Source organism: Dermacentor andersoni, chromosome 10 (genome assembly GCF_023375885.2).
Source record: "Dermacentor andersoni chromosome 10, qqDerAnde1_hic_scaffold, whole genome shotgun sequence".
Classification (NCBI taxonomy): domain Eukaryota; kingdom Metazoa; phylum Arthropoda; class Arachnida; order Ixodida; family Ixodidae; genus Dermacentor; species Dermacentor andersoni.
In genome coordinates, this window is record NC_092823.1 from 26,046,593 (window position 1) to 26,063,400 (window position 16,808).

At 46.3% G+C, this 16,808-nt stretch overlaps 1 protein-coding gene across 3 annotated transcripts in view; it reads left to right on the top strand.

Annotated features, from left to right (window-relative positions):
* Window positions 1-4,090, top strand: part of LOC126519090 (locomotion-related protein Hikaru genki-like) — a 119,652-nt gene extending 115,562 nt beyond the window's left edge. For all 3 annotated transcript variants that reach the window (XM_055065261.2, XM_055065260.2, XM_050168706.3), the window contains one exon: window positions 3,652-4,090. In XM_055065261.2, coding sequence (XP_054921236.1) covers window positions 3,652-3,848 — 197 coding nt within the window. In that variant the 3' untranslated portion in view covers window positions 3,849-4,090. The remainder of the gene's footprint in view (window positions 1-3,651) is intronic.
* The last annotated feature ends 12,718 nt before the right edge of the window (window positions 4,091-16,808 follow it).

Genomic DNA, 16,808 nt, shown 5'->3' on the forward strand with positions numbered 1-16,808 from the left:
CAAGGCACCCCACCAGATCCGGTAATTCGGTCAGTCGAGATACGACCCCCGATCTCACCTTCCTCCGAGGTATCGAAGGCACGTGAGACAACCTCCAGGAGCGGCTAGGCAGTGACCATTACATACTTGAAATTCTGTTGCGTGTCAAACCCAGACCACCCGCGAAATATGAGCATGTGGACTGGGACCTTTTTCGAAAAATCAGAAATGACACAGTCCCGCCAGACGAGACGTATGCAGATCTGCTAGAGAATCTGAACTTGGCAGTTAAAGGAGCAACCAAAGAAATCATTACGGATCTTGAACTTCCTAAAATGGACTCGAGACTCACTCATCTTCTAGAGGCCAAACATGCCCTCTCAGCCAGCTGGAAGACCCAAAAGCTTCATCGTAGACTAAGATCCAAAATCGCGCTTCTTAACAAGAAGATTGAAACCTATTCGGCCCAGCTCGCCCGGCAGCAATGGGATGAGACGTGTACCGAAACGGACGGGCGTATGCGAAGAGGTAGCAAATGGAGCTTATTGAAAAGTCTCCTCAACGATAAACAGTCTAAGGACACCCTTAACCTTGCAGCGGATAGGCTCATTAAGAAGCAAATTGCAATCGGTCTCACCGACATGGAATTAGCCAACAACTTAGCTCATACTTATCCCCCCCTCGCTAAAGACGCGGATCGCACGGTAGAGCGTGTGAACTACATGGGATTCTCGGCACCTGATCTAGACGAACCTTTCACCGTGTCAGAGATCAGACACGTTCTCTTCAACCTAAACGGCAGGTCAGCCCCGGGACCTGATGGAATCACGAACAAACTCCTCAGGAACCTAGATGATAGAGCAATCGAGATAGTCACGGCCAAAATAAATGAGGTATGGAAAAGTGGACAGGTCGCGATAGAATGGCGGACCGCAAAAGTGGTACTTATACCCAAACCAGGAAAACCCCCACATATAAATAATCTGCGGCCTATTTCCCTTACATCATGCGTCGCCAAGGTTGCGGAGCACGCGATACATAACAGGATAACTGAACATATTGAAAACACGGAGCTGTTTAGACACAACCTAATTGGCTTTAGACAGGCGTTGTCCACACAGGACGCTATGCTTTTGCTTAAGAAAGCAATCTTTGATAACCCTACTCGCGACGTGAGAGGAATCCTCGCACTGGACCTCTCCAAGGCCTTCGACAGGGTCGCGCATAAACACATACTGACGGAGATTTCGTCTCTCAACCTGGGCAACGGTTTCATGATTTTACCAGATCTTTCCGCGCGGATCGCAAGGCACACCTCCGATTAGGCATGGTCACAGGAGGACCCTACGAACTAGGCACCTGCAGCACCCCACAGGGCTCGGTCCTGTCCCCACTCTTATTTAATATAGCCATGCACAAGCTCTCCGCTCACCTCGCTGCAATCCCAAACGTTGGTCACGCCATTCATGCGGATGATATCACGATCTGGGCGCCGGGCGGATCGCTATCCATGCTCGAACACTCGTTACGAAGCGCGTTGGAGGCTACTGAAGACTTTCTTTCAAACACGGGCCTTGAACTCTCCCCCGCTAAATCAGAGCTATTGTTATACCGCCAGTCCAGACAGGGGGTCAGAACCCTTGCGCCTCTGGAAACTCTGCCGTTAGAAATTCGAGCTAAAGATGGCCATCCCATACCGAGGATGGACTCGGTCAAAATTCTAGGTCTCCTCATTGATGCCAAGGGCTGTGGCTCGGCGGCCCTCAACATGCTCACTGGACAGGCTAGTAATGTCCTAAGACTTGTAGCGCGCACCTCAAATCGAAGAGGTGGTCTCAAAGAGGACAATTTGCTCAAAGCTTATCAAGCATTCTTCCTGAGTCATGTTATCTACATCGCGCCATACCTGAATTGGGGTAAAGCGGAAAAGGCCAAGCTCGATTCCCTAATCAGAACCGGCCTCAAGCGCGTGCTCGGCCTTCCGCAGTCCACAAGCACTGAGAAGCTGTTGGAGCTAGGACTCCATAACACCATCGATGAACTATTCGAAGCTCACACAGCGGGTCAAATAATGAGGCTTTCATCCACTAAGCCAGGGATCAAGATTTTAGAAGAAGCGGGAATCCAACCAAGACATGAACCGGCGACCAAAGTTAGCTTGACCCGGGAAACTAGAACTCGCATCATGGTTGAGCCCGTTCCGCGAAACATCCACCCAGTGCATAACGAGGGTAGGAGATTAGCGAGAGCCAAGTCCATCCTTAAAAAGATAACTCAGCAGAAACTAGATGCCGTCTTTGTCAATGCTGCCAGATATGACAGTGGGGATAAGTTCGCTGTCTCGGTGGTAGACGCGGTAGGCAACCTGGTCAATGCAGCCTCTGTTTATGCGAAGTTTGCCCATGTGGCGGAGGAAGCGGCGATCGCTCTGGCTTTTCACAGCTCAAAAGTTCCCGCTATCATCCTCTCGGACTCGCGCACGGCGGTTAGATCCTTCTCGTCGGCTCTCGTATCGGAACAGGCGAACAGTATTTTGCTTAAAGCACTTCAAAGGACTAGGTAGAGCAGTGAAGGTGGATACCACACCTCGTGGTTCCTAGCCCATCTAGATAGCTCAATTAACCCGCTTAGGTGTAATCCTAACGAGCAGGCCCACCGGAGAGCGCGCATATTTCACGTACCGCGCTGTCGCGGGTAGCCAGGCTTGAAACGAGGTCAACATCCACAAAGATCCATTATGTACTTTCCACGAAATTGTTTCCCATTATCGACTGGGCAGGAAGACATTTCCACCCCCCCCCACCCTAAATTGAACAAACCTCAGGCTAGCACACTCAGACTTCTGCAAACTCATTCGTATCCCACTCCTCGGTCGCTTATCAGGATAGATCCTGCCCCCTCACACTCGTGCCCCAAATGTGGTATGACTCATCCTCTTTTGAACACATGCTCTGGCTGTGCCCAGCCCTTAACGCCTCTCCACCCATCACGAAAGAACAATGGTAGGAATCTTTCAAGAGCAGCAATCTCCACATGCAACTCCAAGCTGTCCAGAGGGCCCACGACATTGCGGCGGAACTTCATCTTCCGGTCCCATCGTGGGTGTCGCCACCGACTTGATCTTCGGGAGCCTTCGCTTTTAGCTCCCCAAGATCTCAGTCCCTCAGGACTCAAATAAACTTCTTGTCATGTCATGTCCCAAATGCATTAACATCAATGAGCAGGTAAAAAAAAGCATGTAAGAAAAATAATATACGGAAAAAATAAATCCAAAACGAAAAATGTTGCAGTCATACAGCAACAACGTTATTTAATAATTGACCTTTGCGGTGATCCTATATCAAGCAATACATTACTCCGCGTTAACCTGATTGACCAAAAACGTATATATATAGGTCCTATGCACTCGCAATTTTCCTGCCACCACAATTTACTCTGTGCGTTGTCCTTGTATAGAAAGGGTCCCAATATTCCCGAATCGATCATATTTGCTGATGCTGTTTGTAAAAAAAGAAAGAGCTGACGAGTTCTCGCAATTCTGTAACAAACGGCGGTGCATAAGTGTCACGTGTATTAATTTCTTAGAACGTGCGCTTTTTTTGTGGGAAATGAATAAACGTTTTACCGTCATTGCTTGGAAGGCGCGTAACAAATCACGCGTTCTCCACGCAGAGCATTTTGTGCCGCCAGAGGGATCCTGCCAGCGGCCGGCTCTCCAAGACGGGCTGACTGTGAGTCCTGACAGGAAGTGGTACGAGACGGGCTCCCGCGTCCGCTACAGCTGCCAGGGAGGAAAAGTTCTCGTCGGCATGCCCACAGCCCAGTGCCATGAAGGCCAGTGGATGGGACGAAACCGAAGCTGCCTGTGATACGCCGCACCCGAAGACTAGATCCTCTCCGTTTTTGATCTTGCGGCGCAAGTTAACCAGACTTTAAAGCAGAGATCATGCGTGGCCTATAAAGAACCCAGCTTTCAGAGCTTGGTTTAACACATGATAATGACTGGATTTTATTAGGGTCTTTAGGTTTTCACCAGTAATTTAGTTCTAGACAGCTGTATTAAGTTCCCGCGCATGGTAACCTTAAAAACAACGACGTCATCAATCACAAACATTTTCATCGTCATTTCTTATTCCATTAAAAGTTCCTGCTCGGGGTATAACATGGGGCAGGGGGAGGGTTGTAATATACAGTATGCACTAGAACTGGTGAGTGACCCACGGAAAAAAAAAAACAGTGCGAAGTTATGCTATGAATGAAAGCAGTTGAAAAACAGCAACTAGACATCATTAAACATGATCGCTCAAGACTTAGTTGAAAAAATGTTAACAACATACTGGCGGCGGAGCGAAAAGCACAATTCCGAAAGATTTGGGGCAGAAAAGTGAGATTGAAACGCAAACTAACAATAAACAAACAAAAAGCAAGAAATGTAAACTGTAGTTAATACTTAAGTTGTGTCAATAATTATTCACGAAATAATGCAGGTTCATGTTCAAAGACGGCCAATTCAGGCAGTTTATTCCACTTCGCTATGGCAATAGGCACAACCGAATTGTTATATCGTTAGTAGAAGCGTGAAGACGCTGAACGGTAAATGAATTGAACATACGACGACAAATGCGGGCCGCTGGGAGAAGGAGCGTTCCGTGTAAATGCAAAAAAAAAAAGTGTAGTACATTCTATTAGATAGGCAGAGTAGGGCGACTGAGCACCGGCATAGTAGAGAAGGAAGACTGAGGGAAGATTTCATGTTACTTCTGCTGTGGTTGTAGTCACGATTAGAACATATAAATCGCGCTGCGGAGTTTTCAACTTCTGCAAAGGAGTTATCGAGGTAAGTTTATTAGGGGTTTCAAACAGACGCAGCATATTGCCGCTTCGTACGTACGTATGTTTCGCCGGCCGGTTGTCCAACATACAGGGGTGAGAAAGATGGATTCCTTCTGATGAACCACCGCAACCTCCACGCGTCTGCTGCAACTTTTATTAGGTGTTCTACCCAGGTTAATTCAGTAGTAATTAAGACGCCAAGGTACCGGTATTCTTAGGCCTGCGATATCGGTGACGAGTGGAACAAATATGTATAAATAGAATGAAAACGTACCCGAGACCCATGCATAATGTTCCATTTCTAAACAATAAGTTTCTTCATCCACTTCGGGCACCAGCTTTCAATAAGGTCTGTCATTCTGCTGATACACCTGATCTTCGTAGTTATTGATATGATGCTAAAGTACGCAGTCATCTGCCAATGGGCGGATTGTCAATGAAATTTGAATGGAAATCGTTGACCAATATTAATAAAATCTACGGATCAAGAAGCGAATCCTAAGAAACACTGTATGTTACTTTCGTTAGCGAATGCTGACCTCTTTTGAAAGTAAACTACATTTGGTCTGTGAGGAAGGATGTTGTCCATGACACGATCAGTGGGTCAAGACCGAGCGACGCATGTTTTTTGATGACGCGTTGGTGAGTGACGCGATCAAATACTTTCGACAAATCCATGACATTGAGCTCAGTCTGAAGCAAATATAAGACAAGATAACCCAACTCGAAAGCCACGTTGTTTTAGATGAAAATTGCTTTGTCTTCAAGGTGCGGTGCTATGTATCAATATATGATGTGCTCCAGAAGCTTGCAAGCGATACAGGTTAGTGAAATGAGGTGATAATCAAAAAGGTCTAATTTATTTTTGGTCCTGAATAGAGGTACAATATTCGCAGTTATCCATTCCTTTGCAAGACAACGCTCGGGGAAAGACTACATAAATATTACCTATAATATGCGACTAGAAACAAAATTAGTAGCCTGTAGAATTTTGGTAGAAATATTGTGAGGCCGGGGAGCACATTATATTTGAAGTTTGTTAATTAATATATACATATCCATGTGGAGGTAACAGTGAAAAAGGCATCCGGGAAAAACCTGATGTCGGTGCTATAATTGCACCACCAGTTGCCTCACAGGTGAAAACTGATGTGGAAAGCGCATTCATTACATCTAAATATTACTCATGAGGAACACGACACTCATCCGTATTGGTTGAAGACATATTAACATAAGGATGTGGGGCTTTCGCATCGCACGAAGACGCCTGAGAAGATCGGCGCCATTGAAAACGAGGACGCGCGTTGGCTGCACGCTCTTCTTCTGGTCTGCCATTCAAAAGATGGACTCCACCCCTACACTTCAGCACATAGCTTACAAGTGCACGCAGCGTTCGGCAGGCGCCATCTCACGGCTACTTGGCCGTGGGAGGCGCGACCCTCTGAACGGGACTTCGTCGGAAGCCTATTCGCGACCTTTGAGTAGGCCCGGCGAGCGGCAATAGCCAGTGGCAGCCTAGAAGTAGAGCTTCACCCGCAGTAACGAAGCACAATCATAATTTCAATAAAATTGTTTCGCTCTCTCTCTCTCTCTCTCTCAAGAGATCGAGTCCATTTGGGCCGCCTCCGTTTTCAACCTACGTTACATATTTTCTGGTGAAGATGTTGAGTACATGGTACCGCTCTTAGATCTAACACCATCTAAAAGCCCACTACGAAATCTGGTAGAGGTGACTCTTGTTCACGTACGAACAAGCAGTCCACCTCAAGGACTATCACCTGAACACGTCATCAACCCAAACGCATCAGAAGGCCGAGTACATCAGTTCGTCCTTCTTCGTCTACTGCACCGACCGAGGTCGTCCTTAACCAGCCGGGAATCCCAAAATTCTTCCGTGGCGATGCTTTCAGTGAAGCTGAAGAGTGGCTCAATCAGTTTGAGTGTGCCGCCGAGTTCAACGGCTGGACTGCTACGCAACGCCTACTTTGCCCTCGAGGACTACGCTCGGACATGGTTTGAGAACCATGAGGTGGCCCCATCTACATGGTACGAATTGCAACGCCAGCGGATCAGTACGTATGTAAGACTCCATTGCAAGGAGTGAGCTGAATCTCGAATTCGGGCGAGGGTACAGTGACCAAACCAAACTGTTCCAATGTTTGTGGAAGGTATGTGGCGAATTTTTCCACGTACGGGATGCGTCCATGCCGGAAGAAATGAAGTTAAGCCACTTGATGCGCAATGTCAAGTAAGAGCCATTGAGTGGCTTCATACGCAATGCACCAAAAGTATAACATACCAGAGCTTCTCGCGAAAGCGTGATCAACGAAAAAGGCACTGCAGCAGCGAAAAAGGCAGTATAACCGGTACGTGTTGGCCCTATCACGTGAATCTCTTGCTTTATCCTTGGATAACACGGGCACCTTGCGGGAGCTCATGATGTTTCTTCTTCGCGAAGAGCTACAAAACCTTCAAGTGTCTCTGGCATTGGAACCATGACTTTTGCTGGCTGAGGGCGTCCGTGAGGAATTCAGGCATGCAGGCTCTCCGAGTCCCAGAGCTTTGCTACTGCGGTCATCATCGCGCGAAACTATTAAGAAATCAAGTTCGAAACCTCATGCGTGACAACGCCAATAAGTGCAGAGTCGACGCACTCCGTGCTGCACGTGATCTCATTAAACAGGAAGCATTGCTACAAGGGGCAGTGTTTAATGACTCCAAGTCAGCCCTTCAGTGCATACAAAGCCCAATGGACCCAATCAATAAATGGCCTGAGAAATACGATAGATATGTCTTCGCAGCCATTACAAGTGATACAACATAATCTTTCAAAGGCCTTCATGACATTGCAACAACAGCGGGAATGGCCACACCAACGGATCCGCCCGATTTGCACATGAAAATCGTCATTGTGTCTGGCTTCCGCTTTCGCTAACACACGCTGCGGTTGGCCTGCGATTGATGTCCCTTGACTGTACTTTTCCCTTGTGGGATTCGAACGTTTCCAGCACATGCCGTTTGCGTTCTTTTTCTCCGGATATACAGCTACATCTACCACCTGGGTTACCACGACGTGAACAGACCATGCTGTACCATCTGCGGTTAGGTGTGGCATTTACGAACTCTTATGCCTTCCTTACTAGAATGGCCACCAGCCTCACGTCCGACACATGCAGCTGGGAAGAGACGCTCACACTGATTATCTGTGTCGGCCCGCGCTATGGTGACGAAAGGCAAGTGATGTGCAGATTGATGGACCAATTGGACAATCGTCCACTATCAGAGCTGAAAGCTCTAGGCTAGTTTTCCCAAAGAACACCCGCGCAGAACGCCATATTCGTGCTGCTATGGTTCCTGTGATCTGCGGCCCTTCACAATAGACGTTAAGACTGTCCCCTACCGCTCTATAGTGTACGCGGTTTCTTTTGGATCGTCTCCATTTCTCTCTCTCCCCCTTTACGCTCTTTTTGTTTTTATCCCCCTAATCCCTCCCCCCTTACCCGGTGGCAAACCGGAACTGCGTCTAGTTATCCTCCCTGCTTTTCTCTGCATCATCTCTCTTTCCCTCTCTGTCTTGCCGCATCCGGGCAGTGTTTTAATAAAACAAGCCAACGCCAATATTAAAGGAATCCAAGTGGAATTCAACGGAATGGAGAGAAAACTCATGCACATCCAAATAATTCTTGATAAACACTAAATGAGGTAATAGAATTCAGTAAATTTGAAAAGCCTCATACCGTTCCAACAGCTTATGAAATATAATCGAATGGCAGTCAAGACTATATAATTGCCTTATCTTCCTACTGCGATGTTTCTAAGTGAAAACCCGTTTTATGATTCTTGAAATGTGAGACTAAAGCAAGGAGTCAGGGCGAAGTTTGATCGTAGATGGTGCTTCATGGGCACTGCTCTGTGCTCACTTGACGCGCAAGCCATGCAAAGGCCACTAAGGTGAACCGCAACATTATTGTTTGAGAGTAACGCACAAATCACTGTAGATCATATCGTCCCTAAATGTGCAGTCTGCAGCCGCTGTGCTGCAGCTTACGCAAAGCGTTGGCGCACAATATTCTAAAGTTTAAGGAGAGGTTTAAAAACAGTCGCAGTTTCGCGTGATAGGCGAAGCATGGATTGTGATAGCAAATTAGTAGACAGCTATACGAAGTAGGAATGATAGTTTTCTCAGCCGTGTAAACTTGGAAACATTCGCTTACTAACTGAATCGACAAGCATGGTGTCAGCGCGCGCAAGGAAGCATGAACACATTACACTCGATGAGCGCGCATACTCAGCACAGCAGCAGCAACGAGCGAAGTGCCTTTCGTGCGGTGTATTGCTTCAACCGAAAGAAGGGTGACCACACAGCGCGCACAACGTATGAGCCGACTGTAGATCCCTTTCAAGATATGTCGCGCGCGGCCGTGCAAAGTAGGCACTCGTTGGCAGAGTCCAATCCCCCTCCCCCCCCTCCCATGCTACCTACCCATATTCCTCCATAAGGGCACCCGAGATTCAGCCGCGATCGTCAGTTCCCCTTGCGCCAGGTGTCGAAACGCACAGTTGCTGCCAGAGCGCAAAGCCCCCCCCCCCCCCCCCCTCCCTACCTCCCATCCCCCCATGGCCTTTCGCGCGACGGATGACGGCACGTCTGCCCTCTGCTTTCTTTATTCGCGCGCGCCAGATCGCTAGACGGATGAAGTCTAGCGCTAGGTCCACTCCCACCTCTTTTCGTTAGTCTTTTTTGCCCTAATAGCTACGCCACAGCAAATGCACCGACGGTGCTATGACCCTTGGACTTTGCACTGAAGCTGAGTGTCCATATAGTTAATAAAATGGGCTCTTGGGAAGATTACGATACCTAGGATTCCATTAAAATACTGAACCGTGGCCACGAACCCTCAAATCGACTATGCAGTTTCAGCACACTAAACATAGAATTTCAATTAGCTGATGTACACTGGGCCACATACACAATGGTTTCTCGATATGTACAGACACTCAGGTGTGTTCTTGAGAAGATTCCTTGCGGTTGCTTCGAATGAAAGTGTCACTTTAAAAGCCGATGCTAGTTATGCCCAGGGTGAGGTCAAGAGTCGACCTTGTATCACAGCACATGTAAATCCCACCTTATTATAACAGCAGTCCTTAAAATCAGAAATTCAAGTGCGGAGCATTGAATTTATTCAAGTTCATTCAAGTGTGTGCAGCCAGTACGCAGGGCAACTGAGACCGTTGGAGCCCCGGACAAAGGGCCCCACCCATGCTAAACCCAGTCAAGAGATTCCTAGAATACTCTGGCGGACTACAACAAAAGATCCTGCAGAGACCAATAGATGTTTTTGAAGACGATGATGATTGAGCCTACACTGCAGCTTCCAGGAGGCAGCTGTACATGTGCGCTGGTCACAGCCTCATCATTTGGCAGGGTTGTCGGGCAATACACACACAGCTTGCCAGTCAGGTGCATCTTGTTTCAGGTTCCATTGGATTTATTTTACGCCGCTGGTATTTCAATGCAATCAATATTGCTCATTTGGGACCATGTTCAGTACGGGGGAAAAGTTAGCACTTGTGGTGGTTTGCCCCCTTTCGCGCAATGCCCTCGTGGCGTAGTGACTGGAACTGTTAGTTCGCGTCAGTGCTGAGTCACAACAACTGAAGGACTAGAGGGGTTGCATTGAAGAATTGTGCCTTCATTGACTACAGAGCAGACTGCCATGAGAACGGATGGAAGCAACAAAGGGCCTACAAATGAAATGGCAGGTAACTGGACCAATACTGAAGAGAATCAAAATCAGTTTGGGCGGATCAACTGTTCTTTTAACTTTCATTTTTGTTAATTTTCCGTTAAGTGATTTAAGGAAAAAGTCGCGCAGTAGGAGCGGCTTTCTTGCATTGTAGAAGTGTACGTAATTTAGTAGGACAGCTCAGCCTAGTTTTAACTTCTCTGCCTTTTTAAAACCACAAACATTTAAAAATGAGGCCGAATTTTTCGCAATTTAGAATAGAAAGGAAGAATCCATATAAATTAGGAGTTACAAAGTTAGAGAAAGCAATAAAGAACGTTGGAACCATTAAACCAGTAAGCACGAAAATCAGCATTGGCAGGAGAAACTTTCATGCTGCCCAAGATAAAATGGGGCATTGCCATAAGCAACTTCGACAGTACAATAAAAGCAGCAGGGGTTTGCTGCACTGAACAGTCCCCTTAAAAGCCTCCTTGACGTTGTTAGATGTAGTAGCTGAGATGGAATGTGAGTCCTGAACCATGGTTAGACCCACAAAAGGATGAACGGGAAAAAAATTAAATTATGGGGTTTTACGTACCAAAACCACGATCTGATTAAGAGGCACGCCGTAGTGGAGGATTCCAGAAATTTGTGCCACCTGGGGATCTTTAACGTGCATCTAATATAAGTAAACAGATGTTTTTGCAATTCCCCCCCATCGAAATGCGGCCGCCGTGGCCGGGATCCGATCCCCCGTCCGTGCTTAGCAGCCCAACACCATGGCCACTAAGGAACCACGGTGGGTGACGCACCTATTACGGCGAGTCACCTATTCAATTATACACATATTTTAGTAACACTAGTGTCCTAAAGAGGTAGTATGCAACAGCGAAATTCATGCACGGTAATAAAACATAGCAGTTGCGATAAATAAAATACAATGATTAGCTCGTAACGACTGCTGCGGTCCGTCTATGGACCGCAACAGTCGTTATTTTCGATCGTTTTCTGATTTCACGAATGTTGCATCGAGCTTTACGAAAAATTTTGTTCCAGAGTATGTTTCATTCATCGGTCTCTGAACCTCCTTTCAAAACTTATGGTGGCCAAAGGTGCAAGGTGGGCACTTGCTTCGATCACGTTGGCACAGACAAGTTCAAGCAAGCGAGAACTGAAATAGCATACTCGCTAAAGACTCACTTTCATAAAAGGACAATGCGTTGTTTGTCACTCTCGGCTTTTCAAACGTCTTTGCTGATGCTTGTGTGCTGCTTCTTCAGCAAAAACATAGTTAATAAAGTGGGTACGTTTGTAAAGTGATACTAGGACTTCACGGCAGCCAGCGCCTTGCACGCCATCGTTAAACGCTGTGTGATCAGTGAGGGGCGGAATGCAGCCACAAAGCATAAAAAAGGGGTATCGCTTTCAAGTGATACAAGCGTGCGTCAGCTGTCAGCTTGGTGTACCCAGCGCCCACCAGTGGCGCCTAAAGTACCGAGCGCCACGTGCCCTGATTATCGGGTTTCGGACAATTAGTACTGTACGTATACTGAAAAAGGCGTGGGCCCTAGGTAAGCTTTAAATTTACACGTGATGTGATCCCCTGTGTCGCGTGCGAAGGATTTTAATGGATCTTGCTTCCACTGTGGCAGGCATAGTTTAACGACCACCCGCCGTGGTTGCTCAGTGGCTATGGTGTTGGGCTGCTGAGCACGAGGTCGCGGGATCGAATCCCGGCCATGGCGGCCGCATTTTGATGGGGGCGAAATGCGAAAACACCCGTGTACTTAGATTTAGGTGCATGTTAAAGATCCCCAGGTGGTCGAAATTTCCGGAGCCCTCCACTACGGCGTGCCTCATAATCAGAAGGTGGTTTTGGCACGTAAAACCCCATAATCTTTAGTTTAACGACTTTTTACGCACGCGGGGGTTTTAGCCGTGTGGACGCTCTATATGCGATGAGGTTTCTGTTCTTCGGCTGGCGTATCAATGGGAACCGAACAAGAAGGCGTTCACCTACATCACATCCCCTTATAAAAATTGTCGTCATGCGTATTGTTTGCACTGATGAGATACAGAGCAGCGGCTACAACTACCCATAAGATCTTCGGGTGGCGATTACATTGACAGAAAACTCGGCTGTTGTCTCGGACACGTCTGCGAGGGCTTTAACACCGAGATAAAAGAGAATACTCAATACGGACCTTCTGACACGCGTCATATATAAACCGATATCACACAATTACACGCGAAAGGAAGCGAAATGCGGAGAGATATGGTTTCTCATGACGTACAAACCAGAAAGGATATTGCAACACAGCGAAGGTAGCACCGGCTGTCACAATAGTACGTAATCTGATCAGTACTTGCAACTAATGTTGAGTAACAGATGATTCTCGACAACGAGAGGCATCAGAGGTGATTTACTTCTATTGAAGAAAGGATGCCAGTAACGGCAATTCATAGGAGGACATCAACTTGCATGAAAAACGCGTAGTACATAAGCATTTGTTATGGCCATATTTTTTGCCCTATAATTCATTGTCGGCAGCCGCTTACCGAGAAGTTAGGCGTCACGGAGGCAACAACACAGTGACGAGGAAGAATTGTGATCGAAGCGTCTCGACAGACCCGAGGGGAACAGCGAGAAGTTATGGATGACGACATGACAACTCGGGAGACATCATTCACTGACCCACGTAAGTAATCTCAGAAATTTTATCTTTTGGACAAAAGGAGACTTTTAAGTGGCAGTTTCGGCGTGGCATAGATTCTTCAAATTTTTCAAAATTCTGGCCAAAGTGTTTCAGCCACCTTATTTTGATATTTTGCAATAAACTTTAATCTTTCTCTCACTGGTCTGAATTCAGACAAGGTAACCCCGATAGGTCAATGAGCCGCTCTAAAGTAATGGATGCCTGAGGCTGGGGATAGAGACAACGTTACGGCAAGGGAACTTGTTTTCCTAAGTGCAACAAATCCTGTGTCTGGTAGCCGTTTGTGTAACTCTCATTCGGATGGGGGAGGAGAATAAGCGGACGTTTATAGAGTGCATCGAGAATAGTAAAAGTTAGCAAAAAGATGAGTGTCTGAAGACAGCGATAGAAATTGCGAATGGTGAAGGGGGGAGGGGTCATGCTGCTTCTTTCGAGAATCCGCGGTGATAAAAAAAAACGAAAAAAAAATCTCCACGCGTGCGCAGCTGCTGTAAAACCCGTAAAGTACTTTCTTCTCTTTTGAGTCAGGAAGAGCTCATAGCTCAAAAGGGTTTGAATTACGGACAGTCTGTTTTGTCGAAGAATGACAGGCGTATCGACTGCAATGTTCACAAACACAAAGAACAGACAAACGAAGCAGTACAGGCAGTTATTGAGTTATGTGTCTTTCTGTATGTTTCTACAACTTATGCTCAACTTTGCGCTCTTTCGAAAACGATACGCTATGTATAGTTTCGTTAACGAGCAATAAAAATAAGCAAGAGTGTAAAAGAAACCGAGTTGCATCGAGCGACGTACGGCTAAGAATAAATATTCTGCGGGCGTGAAAATATTCCAAACTACAGATCGAATGGCCCATCCTATTCAATTTGTATTCACTTCGAGAATTCACTGCCATAAGTTGTAGAATATGTCTTCTGTTTCAGTGCAGAGAGGCAGGAAGAATTATAGTGGCGTGCCGGGAGAAAGGCTGATGCAGATGGCGACTCGTCCGAGTTACTCTGCTTAGATTCTGATTTCGCGGCTGCTGCGCTAACACTCGGATTCCTGAGGAAACGTATTGACGAGACTACTTACACAAAGTAGTTTCCACCTGTTCAACAAGCCTTAGGCAGGCTTAGGGAGCTTATGGATCACGTTAGGCAACCTACGGATTTGCTGTCTAGGTTTGAGTATAACAATTTGTGTTTTGGTCAATGTCATTTTACTAAGGTACCCCTAAAACAATGCGCGGTGCTCTGCAGCAGTGGGCTTAACTCCTTAGAGAGCATTGCATTATATTAGGCACATGTACTGCCGCGCTGTTACTTTCTTTCATTGTTGTCTTTATCGTAGTGCAGAACATAGAGTCACGGTCGTTTTGCTTCTCACTTACACCGTTTTTAGTTTAGCTGAAATCCAGTTGGTTACAAGAGTACATGTGCAAAAATATTTTAGATGAGCCTTTTTTGCCAAGCATACCCCATGAAATCTTTATATTAGATTTCGTTAGTATACCTAATAGCGAAATAATTGCTTTTTTGCCGATATTCGGGAGTCGTTTCTCATGAATATTAGCGTTAAATTTGTTTCAAAATATGGCAGTTAAAACGATTGAAAGAAAAAGGGGCATGAGACGCAATTTATACATAAGAATACAATATTTGCTAATAAAAGAAATGAGTAAAAAGCGGCATGTGAAATAAAACCATATGATTGTGGCGACTGTTCTTACAACATCTGTTTTAACCACGTTTAAGACCTCTAAACTCAAGTCCTGTAGCCTAGTGTCATCAAATAGCCAATAGATTCGACAGCGTTATATAAACGTGTGAGCTACATATAAATGCTGCCAACGAAAGCAGTTAATATGTTGGCGAATACAAGAGCCCTTCCTTAAGAATTCTTTATATTTAGAGCCCTCGTTCGATCACTATCGATTACTTCGCCTACATCCTCCCTCATACATCTGTCTTGCGCTTATAAGCATTTCTGGTCTATGAAAGGCACCATTCACGACGGTTTCGATCTGTCATAGCGTATTGCTTGTAAAGAACCATTTATAAAGGACCAATGCACTACAATGTCTCATAAGGACAAATGGTCACTATAACGGGGCACTCCCGAGCAATCACTACTGGCGATAATTTTACTTTCACGAGATTTCATTTAACTAGCGCCTGATCTGCTCGGCATTACGTATGAGAGCGTGTCTGCCAATGAGCCAGTAACGTTGCCGGTTGAAATCTCCCGAAAACAACATTAACCCCTCTGTTGAACACTCATAGAGAACACTACTTATAAGGGGGGTGTGACGTTCTGAAACTGCACAATTGGTTAGAAGGGAAGCCGTGGTGGTAGGAATCCGAAATAATTTTGACCTCGAGTGGTTCCTTAGCGTCTGCCCGCTGCATGGTACAAATGCGCTTTAACCACAGTGAGCCTGCAAATGAAACTCCAAATTTGTAGTGGTAGTGCTGGTGAAAATTAATTTTTGTCCTGTAAGATAATAAGGTGAGCTTCAGCCTGCCTGGGCGTCTGCCACGAGCCCTTGGGCTCTGCCGGCGTTGTCGGCCCGATGGGTTTCCCACAGTTGATTTTCTGGGACTGAGCTTAGCAGCACAGCACACCAACGTGCGCGGAGGCTTTCACCGGAGTCTGTCACCCCGTGGCTAATCGTCAGCCCATTGCTTTCTGAGAGCACATGCTAAAGAGTTGCGCTTGAGCCGCATAACTTACATTCTGAGAGCACATGCTAAAGAGTTGCGCTGGAGCCGCATAACTTACATTCGTTTGTCTTATATATACCTGGAGAGATTATATTCCACGTTGCTGAATTACAGTATGTCCTTGTTTGTGATTGCCGCCACTGGACAGACTGCGACATATTTTGTTTTTGTTGAGGTGGTGGATAAATACACCTCTGGATGTTGTATTCTTATATCTTTGTATTCGGTCAATCTATCTTCCCACTCCCAACCAAGGTAAAAGAACGAGATCATTTTATGTACCGTTCTACTTTAATAAAATATAAGTTCCCAAAGCATCGTCATTCAGGAAAATAAAAGATTTTGTACGTCGCACTGTTCTGACAAGTGGATGGGAACAGCAGAGGAAAACCATGTGGCAGGACTTTTTGTACTTAACTTTCGCTAACAATTGTATAAAACAGACTAGAGTATTGTGTTCTTTCTATGTGTATTGTCTTCTTTTTACTTGGTGACTAGTGGCTGCTACTCTTCCAAAACATTGACAATAGTATATGATGAAACAGAGGGTTGTGCTGTACATATTGATACATGACTATGAGTGTGTCTTGTGGCCGATGCACGCGGGCGCCCCGACGAAGACGACGAACGCTCCCTGGCTCTCGAGCTGTCAGCTGAACTGGCCAGCACTGCATTCTCCTTTGTAAATAGTTTGTAAATATTCTCCAATTCTTAATCTTTCGTTCGCGTAACATTTTGCTGGAGGGTGCTGTTCCCCGTCCGCAGCGGCCGCGCCGTCCTGCTTTCCGCCATGGCTACTGGCGACTACCACCTCATCTCCTTCTACTTCTGCGACCCCACCA